This window comes from Giardia intestinalis, chromosome 5 (assembly GCF_000002435.2).
Source record: "Giardia intestinalis strain WB C6 chromosome 5, whole genome shotgun sequence".
Lineage (NCBI taxonomy): Eukaryota > Fornicata > Diplomonadida > Hexamitidae > Giardia > Giardia duodenalis.
Genome location: NC_051860.1, coordinates 1209540 through 1222610, shown reverse-complemented (window position 1 = coordinate 1222610; position 13071 = coordinate 1209540). Strand labels below are relative to the sequence as shown.

General features: G+C 46.2%; 7 protein-coding genes and 1 non-coding gene across 8 annotated transcripts; 5 read left to right on the top strand and 3 right to left on the bottom strand.

The window, feature by feature from the left end:
- Positions 1 to 432: 432 nt before the first annotated feature.
- GL50803_006556 (uncharacterized protein) lies at positions 433 to 3780 on the top strand (the record flags this gene model as incomplete). The annotated part of the gene is made up of 1 exon (XM_038046310.1): positions 433 to 3780. One exon carries the CDS (start codon positions 433 to 435, stop codon positions 3778 to 3780), a length of 3348 nt encoding a protein of 1115 aa, XP_037902184.1.
- GL50803_0024400 (Kinase, NEK) lies at positions 3691 to 5409 on the bottom strand (the record flags this gene model as incomplete). Its single annotated transcript, XM_001706624.1, has 1 exon — positions 3691 to 5409. One exon carries the CDS (start codon positions 5407 to 5409, stop codon positions 3691 to 3693), a length of 1719 nt encoding a protein of 572 aa, XP_001706676.1.
- Positions 5410 to 5418: 9 nt separating this feature from the next.
- On the top strand, positions 5419 to 6369 carry GL50803_006558 (uncharacterized protein; the record flags this gene model as incomplete). The annotated part of the gene is made up of 1 exon (XM_038046311.1): positions 5419 to 6369. The coding sequence occupies one exon, from the start codon at positions 5419 to 5421 to the stop codon at positions 6367 to 6369; it is 951 nt and encodes a 316-aa protein (XP_037902183.1).
- Positions 6370 to 6399: 30 nt separating this feature from the next.
- GL50803_006559 (uncharacterized protein) lies at positions 6400 to 6831 on the bottom strand (the record flags this gene model as incomplete). Its single annotated transcript, XM_038046312.1, has 1 exon — positions 6400 to 6831. One exon carries the CDS (start codon positions 6829 to 6831, stop codon positions 6400 to 6402), a length of 432 nt encoding a protein of 143 aa, XP_037902182.1.
- A 287-nt stretch (positions 6832 to 7118) lies between these two features.
- GL50803_0014241 (C3HC4-type zinc-finger domain-containing protein) lies at positions 7119 to 11222 on the top strand (the record flags this gene model as incomplete). The annotated part of the gene is made up of 1 exon (XM_001706625.1): positions 7119 to 11222. One exon carries the CDS (start codon positions 7119 to 7121, stop codon positions 11220 to 11222), a length of 4104 nt encoding a protein of 1367 aa, XP_001706677.1.
- Positions 11223 to 11226: 4 nt separating this feature from the next.
- Positions 11227 to 11298, bottom strand: GL50803_00t0031. Its single transcript has one exon. It is a non-coding gene; the product is annotated as a tRNA-Glu (tRNA).
- Positions 11299 to 11362: 64 nt separating this feature from the next.
- GL50803_006563 (Uracil phosphoribosyltransferase) lies at positions 11363 to 11998 on the top strand (the record flags this gene model as incomplete). The annotated part of the gene is made up of 1 exon (XM_001706626.1): positions 11363 to 11998. The coding sequence occupies one exon, from the start codon at positions 11363 to 11365 to the stop codon at positions 11996 to 11998; it is 636 nt and encodes a 211-aa protein (XP_001706678.1).
- A 137-nt stretch (positions 11999 to 12135) lies between these two features.
- On the top strand, positions 12136 to 13035 carry GL50803_006564 (Proliferating cell nuclear antigen; the record flags this gene model as incomplete). Its single annotated transcript, XM_001706627.1, has 1 exon — positions 12136 to 13035. One exon carries the CDS (start codon positions 12136 to 12138, stop codon positions 13033 to 13035), a length of 900 nt encoding a protein of 299 aa, XP_001706679.1.
- Positions 13036 to 13071: the final 36 nt, after the last annotated feature.

Below are 13071 nucleotides of genomic sequence, written 5' to 3'. Positions count from 1 at the left end.
CCAGGTGGCCCCGCGTCCGCTAGGGGGTCGGCTTGGACTCTCCTTCATGAGGGCTGTTGCTAGCTCGAGGAGTGTCCTTGTTATCTAAACAGATCTCTTTATCGTAATAATGGTTCTTGGTCTATCAATACACTGACCAGTCTTTGTGCTACCTGGGCTTTATGTGACTTCATTGCCCACAGACCTTATATTTATCTCTTGAACTTCCGTGTTATCTCTTCTTTATCTGGCTTAACTCAATATTCTTTGCAACCGACTTACACATCAAAATAGCACCGGTAATGTTCTACCGTAGAAATCGATAAAGCCGATTATTGGACGAATAAATTGTACGAGAGAGAAACGTGATGTTAATAAATTGCTTCTGACGCTACGAGCTGCCTTTCAGTTAGCGTTGGAAGCCTACGTCTTCATTGCCTATTACAGCCATTTATGAGTCTTCCCGTCACAGCACTGTGTTTAGCTGGCTCAACGGGGCAACTGTATGCAATATCTGGAAGCACAATCTACCGAGGAGCTACTCCTGTCGCCGCCTTGAATCATGATGGTATCAAATCAGCGGTTTCATGCGCTTCATTTTGGTCACCATATCTTGTTGTCTGTGCCGGACGAGTGATCTCTATTTACAAATGCACAGATGACAATTTGTCCTTTGATCATCTAGTATCATGTCCATCTGTAGCTTTATCCGTTCTTCCAAGCAACAAACTATGGCTTATTTCCTTCATAACAGGCGATTGGGGCTGTTTGGATGTGTCCACTGGGACCCTGTCTTATCACAAGGGAAGCACCGGTATCTTCTTTTCCTCTCGGTTTCTTGGATTTCTATTTCCCAGGAAGGCTCTTCTCGCTCTGGGCTCTGCAGCGCCTCTGGTCGAGCTTTGTCTCATTGATGTGGAGCAAATGACGTATGAGTGCATAGCAACAATTTGTACACCCTCATTTCCTGTCCTCTGCCTTACATCTCATCATGTGTTAAATTCTAGCCATTCTTTTGATTGCCTTTATCTTCTTTTAGCTCTGAGCTGCAAGCACGCACACATTTTCTCTCTGGCTTTTTCCTGGGATAATAGGACGAACATAACCGTACATACAAATGATTGGCCCATACTAGACAACGTGTCTCGGCTCTACTCAGGACATTTAGATAGGACTAGTATCTACCTGGGTGATGAAACTGGCAACATTCACAGGTATGCATACTCATATAAATATGGCTCTGACTTGCTGTCTACTTTAGACTACCGTGCACGTTTACATGGCGGGATCGTGAAAGACATGGTTGTCTTCGAGAGGAGGCTTTTCACATGTGGAGAAGACGGCGCAGTGCTGTCGCATAGCTTAGAAGACCTTGCCCACAAACTAGTTGAGCTACCACTAGAACATGCGTACACTGGAAATGCAGGAATACACCATAAGAGGGATCCTGTGTGCCTTCACAGTACTATGGTTTATTTTGCCGACACGTATTGCATAGTTATATATTTGTGTGACGCGATTCTTGTTTCCAATTTTTCATCTGTTCTGTTGATCTCCTTACCAGGCCAAAAACCAAATTGTTTCGATGAATTTGTCACAAAGAAGGGAGACCTTATTATAATAGTAGGCTACACTATTTCTTTAATATATTATGTACAAGTATCACTATCTCCATTTGAAGTGTCTAAGGTCAACGTACTAAACTTTGCCAGCCACCTTCGACTATGCGCTCAGACGATCGACTCAAACATACCAAACAATCTGGGAGTCTCTTCATGCCACTTATTGCATCAGAACACTAGCACTACAGATCTATTTGTATTTATTTACGGAATTGGCGCTGCTATTGTTTCATGCCAGCAAAACTTGTTGACAGTACTGTCTGTGTTAATACATCAGCGTATTCCATCACTCAATTACATATATCTCACTAGCATAGAGACAGGTGTCACCTCTGTTCAAAGCACAAATCAAATGGATCTGAAAGCACTCGGGCCGCTAACTTCATCCATTCTCAGGTTTTCTGATGGATCATCCCTTGTCTTTATTTACACTAGAGATGGGCAGCTCCAGATTTTCAAGTACACACCAAAGAACTTGCAGCTTCTGTTCCCTATTTTAAGTCTCTGTACTGACAATGCTGGCAGGACAAAACTATATGCTCGAGCACTTCCTTCCTCACCTCAGGTCACTCACAGCCTTGATGGGCATCATGTTTCAGTTCTCTTTGTTTTACATTCAGGAAAGGTACAGTTGGTTCATCTTCTTGTGCACAACAATAAAGTCATCTTCTGTCAGCAGAACTCAACCAGATCAATTATGCCTTGCAACAGTGTTCTTCTGCACTGGGACAAGTCCATCTCTATAGCTTCGCGCGATGCAAAAGGATGGCTCATCACCTCTCTGTGCCCGAACCGTTTTACGTACGCTCAGGGCACTATCTCTACTGGCAATTTACTCAGTGATAACGGAGAAGTTAGTGTTGCTCTAGGGATATGCTACAATGAGGTAAGTAGGCAGTGTGTTCTATTCGATTGGTCGTCTTCGAAGTTGTTGATTCAACCTGTTGGATCTCCTATGCTGACGGCTCGCATTATCCTACCAGGATGGGCATCTGGAAGCGAAATCAATGCATTTGCGCCCATCCAAAACATGCTAGTGTGCGGTTCAGAGACAGGAGAGGTAACCCTCCATGACATTAACCTGAATCTCGTTCGGGTTATCCATTATTGCAATGCCTCTGTTCGCTCTATTGCGGTACTCAAGATCTCGGCTGCAGAAGACCTAATAATAATCGGGTCATCAAATTCTCAATTAGTTTGCCTTATCTGGGATGTTAAAGTTGCCACCGTTATAGGTCATGGAAGATTTCCTGCTAGATATGTCCAACCAAAAATGGATGAGTTAGACATCAGATATACGTTTGTCCTTCCTTTCTATGACGTGTCTCTTACTTCGCAGTCCGTCCTATTTCTTGTCGGGGTCAGTATAGGAGAGCTGTGGCTAATGTGCTTTTTGCATAAGACACGATGTATTTATCTTATTGAGAGATGTTCAACCCACAGCGTTCCGATGCAGTTGCAATGGATGCATATTGGGGGAGAAGACTATATAGCTGGTGCTATGACCCAAGGACTGATCATTGCTGCCATAGACAAGGAGAAGCTATCTACCGTTCTAACAAAGACGTCGGACTTTGGTCAAATGGATATAGGATATATGGAACATGTACTATCACAAAAGCCGCTTGGGTTTGCGTGTGGAGTTAATGGTATTATAACTATCAAGTGGCAGATGAGAAGCTCCTTGCGGGGAAGCATCATCAGTGTTTTAACATTTAAACACTTTATACTCGCAGTATCAGACATGGGATATTTAACCATATACGCTTTCGAAAGATGCCAAACTGGTATACGGTCTGTGGGAGAAAGCATCTTGCAAAGAGGACGTGTTAATGGGATAATATATGCAACAAGTTTGCCATCACTTGAAGAAGAATTAGCGTTTGCTTATGTGGGCTGGGACAGAATACCACACTATTGTAAGTTAAGTAGTATATCTACCGGTGCTACCATCTTCCAGACCAAGCCATTATCTTCTATGCCCCTTTATAATATCCATTCTGTCTTGTGCCTGCACACCACTCCAGAGACGAGCAGTCTTATCTTTTGTGGAAGTGGCTTGTTTGCTATTTCATTGTCTAAGGAAAAGCTATTGATTGGCGAAACCTTTGATAAGCTCGCCAAGATCGCTGAAGCCCAACCTGACAGCCAGAGTCTCTGGCATCGTCCCATCCATTAGTCCAATATGTTTTTCTAACGGTGCAAGGATACGCACGCCCTCTTTATAGTTAGCCCTAATAGCGATGATCAGCGCTGTGTCACCACTATTATTCTGTATCCCTGTTTCCTTCCGGACAAGGGTTCGAATGATATTGTCATAACGTCGCCGGGTAGCATACATCAGCGCAGTCTCACCTACATTGTTGACGATTCCCCCTTCGTACGGAGCCAGTAGCTCTGCACAACAACGGAAATTGGAGTGTATTGCAAAAATAAGCGCACTATTCCCGTCGTTATCGACCAGGCGTGCTTCCTTGTCAATTAGGTAATTGATTGCCAAAGAATTGTTGAACAACGCTGCATACATCAGAGCTGTCATTCCATCTGCAGACTGAACCCCGGCCTCCTCTTTGATCAGTGTCATAAGTTGAGCATACTTTTTATCTCGAGCCGCCTGCATGAGCCGGGTTTCTCCCTGGGCGTTGAGAAATATAAGATGCAGACCCTGTGATTTAGTTGTTAAAAGTGTGTTATTGTACAATACTGTGGAGTCCTGATCCTTTCTATTAGATATTTCCCTTGTATTCGCATGCATCTGACTCATCGAAGGACTTAACAAGTAGTTCGCGCTTTCCTGTATTCTGGTTGCTCTGTACTTCGTATAAAGCATGTGCTTATTAGTGAGAAGCTCTTCGATGGAGGGCCGCCGTCTTGGATCCATATGCAACATACAACGAATCAGGTGTGTAATGTCCTCAGAATATCCGGGAAGTTCAGGTGGAATTACGCCCAATCTTTCGTAGAGTCTTTGAAGTAATCCATCTATATCCGTTGCAGGATAATCTCCAGCAAAGGGATGCAACGTAAGAAGTTCATAAAACACAGCCCCAACAGACCAAATATCGCTTGCAGATGTCATATGCATCGGGTCTACAATCACTTCTGGAGCCATCAAATACGTACTTGGATTATTTATGTCAAACCAAGTAACAGGGAAGAGTTCCCAAAGAGCACACGAGCTCAGCACTGCGACCTCATCATCCAATAGCAAGATGTTATCTGGAGTAATGGCGCCATGGACAATTGTCTCTGCCCAGGGGATGGTGTTGCGGGCATACATATGTAGATATGCCAGCCCGGACAGGACATGATATAAGATTTCCCAGACAACACTTTCTTTGACGTATCGCTTGATGGTTCTGGCACTTTCTATCAAGGTGCGGACAGTCTTGAGCTCTGCACAGCACTCTGCTACATAAATGCATGCGCCACGCTTTTCTACCGCAAGATATGAGGATACATTACAGTGTTTTAAATTTAGCAAAGTTCTCATCGTCTTGAGCCATGAGGGTCGCGCATTGGTAACTAAATTGACCACTTTGGCTTCATGCACAAACACCTTCCCTATCGCCCCTTTTGCTATATATTTAATGTAGCGAGGATGCTGGATTATTGGGGCTGCTACAAGGAGCCGTAGTAGCTCATCGTTTATGTGGATGCGGGGACTCCTGGGGCTGCTATGTACTTGGCTCACAGTAGTACATGGGATAGTACAAGAGAGTGATCTCTTCTGCTCATGAGTTAAGGTGTCAGTTTGATGATTCGAGATCCCACGTGGCTCTGTCTGAAGCATGAGAGAATCCGCCATTAATTAAAAATGGACACGATTCTTCCTCGCGTTGCCTCTACCATAGCAGCTGCGTACAATAAACAACGAATGTTCCCTGGCACGCACTTCGATAGCCAGCGGGCCAGGAACCGCAACAAGTCTTTAATCACCTTACCTGCTTACACGCGGGAATCAATAGGAACAATCACGCGAACAGAGCCAGACGAAGTTTATTTTTCTACAGATAGCACTACTCAGCTCAGGGATGCACCCAGAAATATTCCTGAGCAAGTTTGCGCGGCGACCCAGAGACTCCCTCCAGCCACCGCATCTCTGAAGACATCAGGAGAAGACATGGTGGGCACGAATGTTTACCAAAGCTGCTCCATGAATGAGATATACGAACCTCCGAGGGTACAGACACGCAGCCACTCACTGAATGCAGGGGGAACGAGTGTTACTGAGCATCCACGGAGGCGCATTGGAGATACAAGAAGTACTCTTTTTGATAGTACTGGCCTCGATATCTGGGTGAAGAACAACGCCCACACGCGGCAGATAGGGCATTGGGAGCAGCAGAATGATCTATGCTGTTCTAATAAGCATCTTCCCCATGCCTGTTTCCCAAGAGAATATGCGAGATTGATGGGATACATGAAGATCTCTCCTGAAGCTCTGCTTAGCCACGAATGGGCAAAAGTGAAAGCACTGGAACAGGTTAACGCGGAACACCGCGATGTTCTGACCAGGATGGAGCAGGCACGAAGCAAGGGTATACATGGGTTTGCTGACACTCGAATACCAAGACAGTTGGAGGCACTCAGGGACATGCAAACGGACGCAAGCATCCCGTTGCGTGACGCATACTACTACTATGGTTTTCACCCTCTCCCCGTAGAAAGTATAGAAGAGCAATACAGACTACGTGCAGCCACAGCATCCGATGCTGCTAGAAGCTCTGGGGTGTTTCTTTGGGTGAATCAGAAGCTAAGATTATGAGATTCAACTAGTCTACATCACAAAAGACTCCTATGCATATACCTCGCATAAAAGATCTATGCATAGAGCTATCTCCATGTAGTCAGCCTCTGAGACACAAAGATCCCAGTCAACATCACTGAGGAACAGTAGCTGAGCACCAAAGATCTTGCTAGGCTCCACTGTAACCCAGCAGCTCTGGGCCCACTGCGAGAGGCTTAGCTGTGCATCGTAGAGGTATGAGTTAGCGAGCGTTATAGCTACGAAGTATTGGTAGTAAATATTCTTTTCAGTAATGTGTGCATTGCTTTGCAGAGCGCGCAGCAAGAGGATGATTGCAAGAATCAACTCATTCTCGTGACAGGTTGCCGCTGCTGCAACCTGGCCAATGCGACGCACGAAGAGCTTCTTGTTGATGGGAATCCGAAGCAGATCAGAGAGAATATAATGGACTGCCACAAGAGTGTTTTTGTCCACTGCCATTCGTCTCAGGAAGAGGTGACAGAACCGCGACTCTGTATTTTTTGAACTAAAGTCTTTAAGTCTCTGTGCTCTAGATCTTCTATGAACAATGAAGTACTTGAGCCATTGCATCGCTGCTATTCAAGCCCAACCTGTTCGTCTGCACCGATTCTCTGCTACTGAGTGTTCTCACAATTACGCGCGATTACACACACTTGGTAACCGGATGTGTCCACTACGTTGCTAAGCCGTCGAAGCACTCAAGCCAACAATTTCCGATTAGTCTAAATCTAAACCCAAAAACACGGATGCCATTCTCTCCAGATTTGTCAGCACGCAATTTTGCACTTGCTCAGCCGTTGTCCTCTTTTGCAGAAGCTGAGCTGGAAGCCATTAATGCTGAAGTAGAGGGTATGCTTGTGGTTGTTGAAAAGGGACTTTGCAACACCTTGCTCTCTCTCGATCATGATTCAATAAATGTCACGTTAGTAGACTATACTCCACGTTGCAAAGAAGCAACAAACATCTTGAACACGCCTCATCAACATCAGCAAGGTCCGCCACATTCACTTTCTCCTGCAGAGGACGTCGGACCCTTGTTGCCATTACAACCTTTGCTTCTAGAATCAAGCATTAGTTCTTTACAGGCAATCCAGACCCCATCTCATTCAGAATCACAGCTGTCTGAAGATCAACCGAGAGAAGACAAGCATAGAAGAGGGAGCCATTCTAAGGAGCCACTTTCCTCCAGTACAGATCTAAATAGTGTTTCTTTGCAACTCAACACTACACCACCGGACGATGAGGACGTCTTATCAGAGAATTCGGGAATACCAACACTTATAATGGACACCAAGTCTACTCATGTCAATGATTCAGTTAGTAACAGAGCAGGTAAGGGAGTCTACTTTACAAACATAGACAAAAATGAGTGCATCCCGGTTAAGGTTTTAACAAAAGATCCCATTTCTTTGCAGCAAGTAGTCAAGGTGTATGGACTAGAACGCCGTTATTTCTGCCGTGTTTGTCATGACCCGTTTGTTAAGCCTATGACCACAAAGTGCGGACATACCTTTTGCGCTGCATGTATCTACGCTTGCACGCTGTATTGGCGACAGCACACGTGTCCAATTTGCATGGAGCATTTGCCATCGGTGCCCAAGATAGATGATGTTATAGATGCAGTGGTTACCACTCGCCTGGAGTATGACCTGTCTCTCGCCTTAAAGCAAGGCGACTTGGTCCAGGTGCTCACAACGAGTTCCCATGTGTATGCATTTGAAGTTGGGTTTCTCCTTAGAGTCCAGGACGGATACATTAACGAGTCTCGACAGCAGGTGATTCTCCCATCAGACGCTCAGAGTACGACTCTGAATCCCGGACCAAAATTTACTCCATCAGCAATAGCAACTGTAGATGTGGGAGGCAGGTTGTGGTTTGGCCGCCTCACAGATCTCCTCCCATTCAATGCAGACTTGTATCCATTAGGCACTCGACCCACGCGAGGGTCTATTGTTATAGACTCTCGCAAACTCAATCTAAAATTATTTGATAAGCAGGCTACTAAGAACAAGATAGAGTGTTTTTCTTTAGAGCGTACTTTAGAAAAAGCCAGGTTTATACGAAGATCTGAAGTCACCTCTACATCCGCTGCAGCATCATCAGAAGACCAAGCACCTTTTGCGAAGAACGAGCTGTGCATGTTTGCAAATGAAATATACAACTATGAACTATGCATGACTACCAACCACCTGGCAAGGGATCCGCTTGCGTATGCAGATAATTTTTTAACCAAGATCTCCAGAGGTTCTCAGGAGAGATATGCAGAGCATTTCGAAGAACTGCAGCAACTTCAGGTTGTTGTCACTGATTTAGCAGAGGAGGCTAGGAAAAATCTGGATTTCGATGAGAATGATTATATATGCTCATTGTCACATGCAAAGTTCTTTTCACCGTCCGAATTTCCTGACTATTTCGAGCGCCCGGAAAGCTCTTCAAACTATCGTCTTTTAATGGCTGAAAATGCTGCTACACGCTCTGTGGAGCTTCAGGGTCCTAACGGTCAAGAAAGGGTCACAAACATCTGCCCGTACTTATCAATCGTCACCAATTTGGCCTTTTGGAACAAGCTTCGCGACTTTTGCTGCGTAGGATGCAAACAACTCCTCAGACTCCCGGTGAAGCTCAAGTGTGGTCACTTCTATTGCTACAATTGTGCCCTGGATAGTTTGAAGATGTCTTGGCCCTGCTTAGGATGTGGTGTGCGTCTTTCCCTCTGTGATTTGGATCTCGACACTTCTTTTTCCTCTGCTTCACATTGTCCCACGGATGAGGCCACAGATAACACGCTATACCCATTCGTAAGGACATCTAGATTTGTACCTATAAATAGCCCCTTATTAGATGCGATAAATTCACTGTTTCCCCTACACAAGGCTCTCCTAGATAAGTGGCAACCTGTGCGCATAAACTTGGCTGTCAATACTATAGGAATGATCTATGACGATCCTTCTTACAATACTGTTAGAGTCCTGACAGATCCAGACACTATAGTTACAGTATCTGTGGGAGATCTTACTCCGCTTGATCTTCGAGAATTTAGACCAGCACTACGAGGTAATTCAGGTGTGCTTTTGGCGAGTACGCTGTTCCAGAGCCATATAGGTGTATACACTAGTCCAAACATTTCAACTGGCAAAGACCTTACTGATAATTTGGAGCCACCTTGTGACTTCTTCGATGAATGCCCCAACAATTTCTTTACTCATGCATTGGTCAAAATATTTAACAAGTCTCGAGCCATGGTTCTTATGCGGAATGGACCATTCTTCGCTCCTCTCCAAAACATGACAAATCCATTTCTTATCACGAGCATCCGTCTTGTACCGGATTTTTCCCGAATCATTACATTATTTAGCTATCTTTTAAGGTATATTAAGGAGATTAAGATGAAAACAGAAAAAGAGTTGGTAACTAGGCAATATCGTGAGCGTTACATGGAGGAGAACCACATTGGTTTTGTGAAGGATGATCTTCATGTTCAGCGACGACAAGCAGCAGAAGGTATCTGCGCTAATGCATGGAAGGACTCCAAACCAAATGCTCCACACATCGAGAAGGTTATAGAGCATGAAGATAACAAGAAAGTAAGAGCATCATCAATAGTGCCGAGATCACACACGAAAAAGCCGCTGCAGGCTTTTGAAAGACAACGCTACCAAGCCCAAATAAATAACGGTGCAAAGCTAGCCGTCCCAATCAAGCCTTTGACCCATCCATTTAGTGTGCATCTGATTGAGCATAAGGATACTCTGCTTGCAAACACTGCAGCTAAGAATAAACTGGCAGAGCTACGAAAGGAGGAGCAGCGAGTTATCAAACTGATGCGAAGCAATCCGCAGATGGAAGCCACTATTTCAACATTTGCCTCAGTGCTTAAGGTGCTTTTCAGAACAGGGGCTCGGGATTTCCTCTGCAGTGCATGCAGTCAGGTTGTGCGACATCCTTGTCGCTTACGATGCGGGCACTTAGTCTGCAGATCATGCGCAGTAACTTATTATGTGGGCCGCATGGGGTGCCTTGTATGTGACACTAACGTTCTGTCGGTTCACGATCTATTTCTCGATATCTCGTCCTTCCAGCAAACAGCTGCGTATGTGCCTCGCTACTTACATGGTGAACAAATCGACAAGGGGATGTTTGTGATTCGCCCAGAGGTTCGCAAAAATGGAATGGGAATAGTGCTGAGTACTCTGCATCATATCGGTACTGATTATGCAGCGGTACGATTTGTAGAAGGTACAATCACGGTTCGCGTTTCAGAGCTGCAAACTGTTCTACCAAAGCAACAAATGTCAATCGCCTCGCTGCCAGGCTCTTCTCTTTCTTGTTTGTTCGCCTCACAAATAGCGCTCAGAGACCAGCTTATAGGCTCTGCCTGTGTTTATTGGCCCCCGGAAGACCTTGATTTAATAGCAGATCCTTTTTCTCCTCTTCGTAGAGGTCTATTTGGGCTTATTTGTGATTATGATTCAAAGACTGTTACGGTTACCTTCGAAACAGGAGTAGAGACCAGAGTGCCTCCGAGCCATCTTCTCTCGTTACAATTGGTTGGACCAATGCCGAAGTTTGAAATACAACGAAGATGGTGCTTAGCAGAGCTCAGGGCCAAAGAAGAGAAGGAGAGATATGAGCAAAATCGCGCCATAGAGATGCAGATCATTGTTTCTCTGGAGCGGGACGACGTGCGCGACCTCGAACTGGCGAAGTCTGCGCGGCAGCTGGGACCTGGAGCAAGGATTCCATCGTGCCGCCCGGCAGACCTTGGGGACTACCATCCTCCGGCCATCTTCTTCAGCGGGGCGGTCTGCCGGGAGCAGCTTGCGCGGGTCCGGTGCAGGGCGGGAAAGTAAAGAGCTCCGATGCCGGGAATCGAACCCGGATCTACTGGGTGAAAACCAGTCATGCTAGCCGTTATACCACACCGGACCGCCAAGGCACCACGAAAGAGAATGCACGAGAGAGAGTGTGTTGATAGTTTGTAGGGGAAAAAATGGGCCTCACTATCTTCGACCACCCGCTCATCCAACACAAGGTCGGGCTCCTCCGCAGCGTCACAACCGGCCCGAAGGAGTTCCGGGAGCTCCTCAGGGAGATCGGCCTCCTCATGATGTACGAGGCCACCCGCAGCCTCGAGCTGGAGGACTACGAGATCGCCACGCCCCTCTGCACAACCGTCGGCAAGCGCCTCCGCGGGAAGAAGGCAGCGGTCGTTCCCATTCTGAGAGCAGGCCTCGGCATGGTCGATGGGCTTCTGGAGATCCTGCCCGCCGCGAAGGTTGGACACATGGGGCTTTACAGGGACCACGATACCCTGCAGCCGGTGACATACTTCTGCAAGATGCCCGTTGACATGGCCGAGAGGTCCATCTACATAGTCGATCCTATGCTTGCCACAGCAGGATCGGTCATCGCAACTATCGATACCCTTGTTAAGAAGTACAACTGTCCTCTTTCGTCCATTAAGGTCATGGTCATCATTGCAGCCCCAGAGGGCATCGACAATCTTCGCAAGGCGTATCCAGACATAGAGGTGTTTTGTGCACAGAAGGATAGCCACCTCAACGAGAAGGGCTACATTGTGCCGGGGCTCGGGGATGCCGGTGACCGTATCTTTGGTACCTTATAGTCGGTCTTTGGTTTATGTAAATAGTGGATATCGGTTTGTGATTTCTGGGGGTCGATATCTGTTTTTTACGTCTCTACAGTGTCGGTTGATCTGGGCGTCAAGGCTATCGAGCGTGGTCAAAATTCGAATTTTAAGCCATGGCTTCAAACGCGCTGAACTTCGAGCTGACCTTTCGTGACGCCGGAACCCTCAAGAAGATCTTTGAGACTCTAGTTCCCCTTGTGAAGGACACACCCGTCTCAATTACAGACCATGGCCTTTCCATCGAGACCATTGACAATGGCCGCATTGCCTTGATATCTCTACACCTCCCTACCCAGTTCTTTAAGAACTTCCGCTGTGAAAGGGCGTGCTCGCTGGGTGTTCGTACAGCAAGCTTCTTGAAGGTGATTAAGTTTTGCTCCAACGATGACCTAGTGACTCTCTCTCAACGCAGTAACAGCTCCGATCAGCTCGATATCCTTGTGGAGTCACGAAAGTATAGTCAGACGATGAACTTTTCTTTGCGCCTCTTTCGCTCTGATGCAGACCAGATAGATGTCATCCGTCCTGAGTTTGACTCTACCGTATCCATAGACAGTGGACGCTTTGCAGGAATGGTCAGAGACCTGATGGGTATCGGAAAGACGTGTAGGATATTCACAAAGAGCGCAGATACTACCGTCAGCTTTGAGGTCATGGGCGAGGACACCAAGTGTGTAATTACGCTGGGTATGTCTGGGTACGTTCGTACCAAAGAAGAGGACGCAGCCGATGATCCTGATGATGGCGACGGAGAAGGCTATGGAGAGGTGGAGATTCGGGTGAAAAATGAGGTCAATAAGAAGTATCCGCTCACGTATATTTCTAATTTCGCTAAAGCTGCCCCCCTCAGTGATAAGGTCCTTCTTGAACTCAGTGATAACTCGCCCATGCGTCTCTGTTTCCGCATCAGAAATGAAGGAGGCGGAAGCCTTGCGTTCCTTCTTGCCTACAAAGTGGATGATGAGGATGAGGAAGACGGTGACGAAGAAGGTTTGGATGGAGACGATATCTAGTGCAACATGCTTTGGTAAATTCTTCCCGGTTGATTG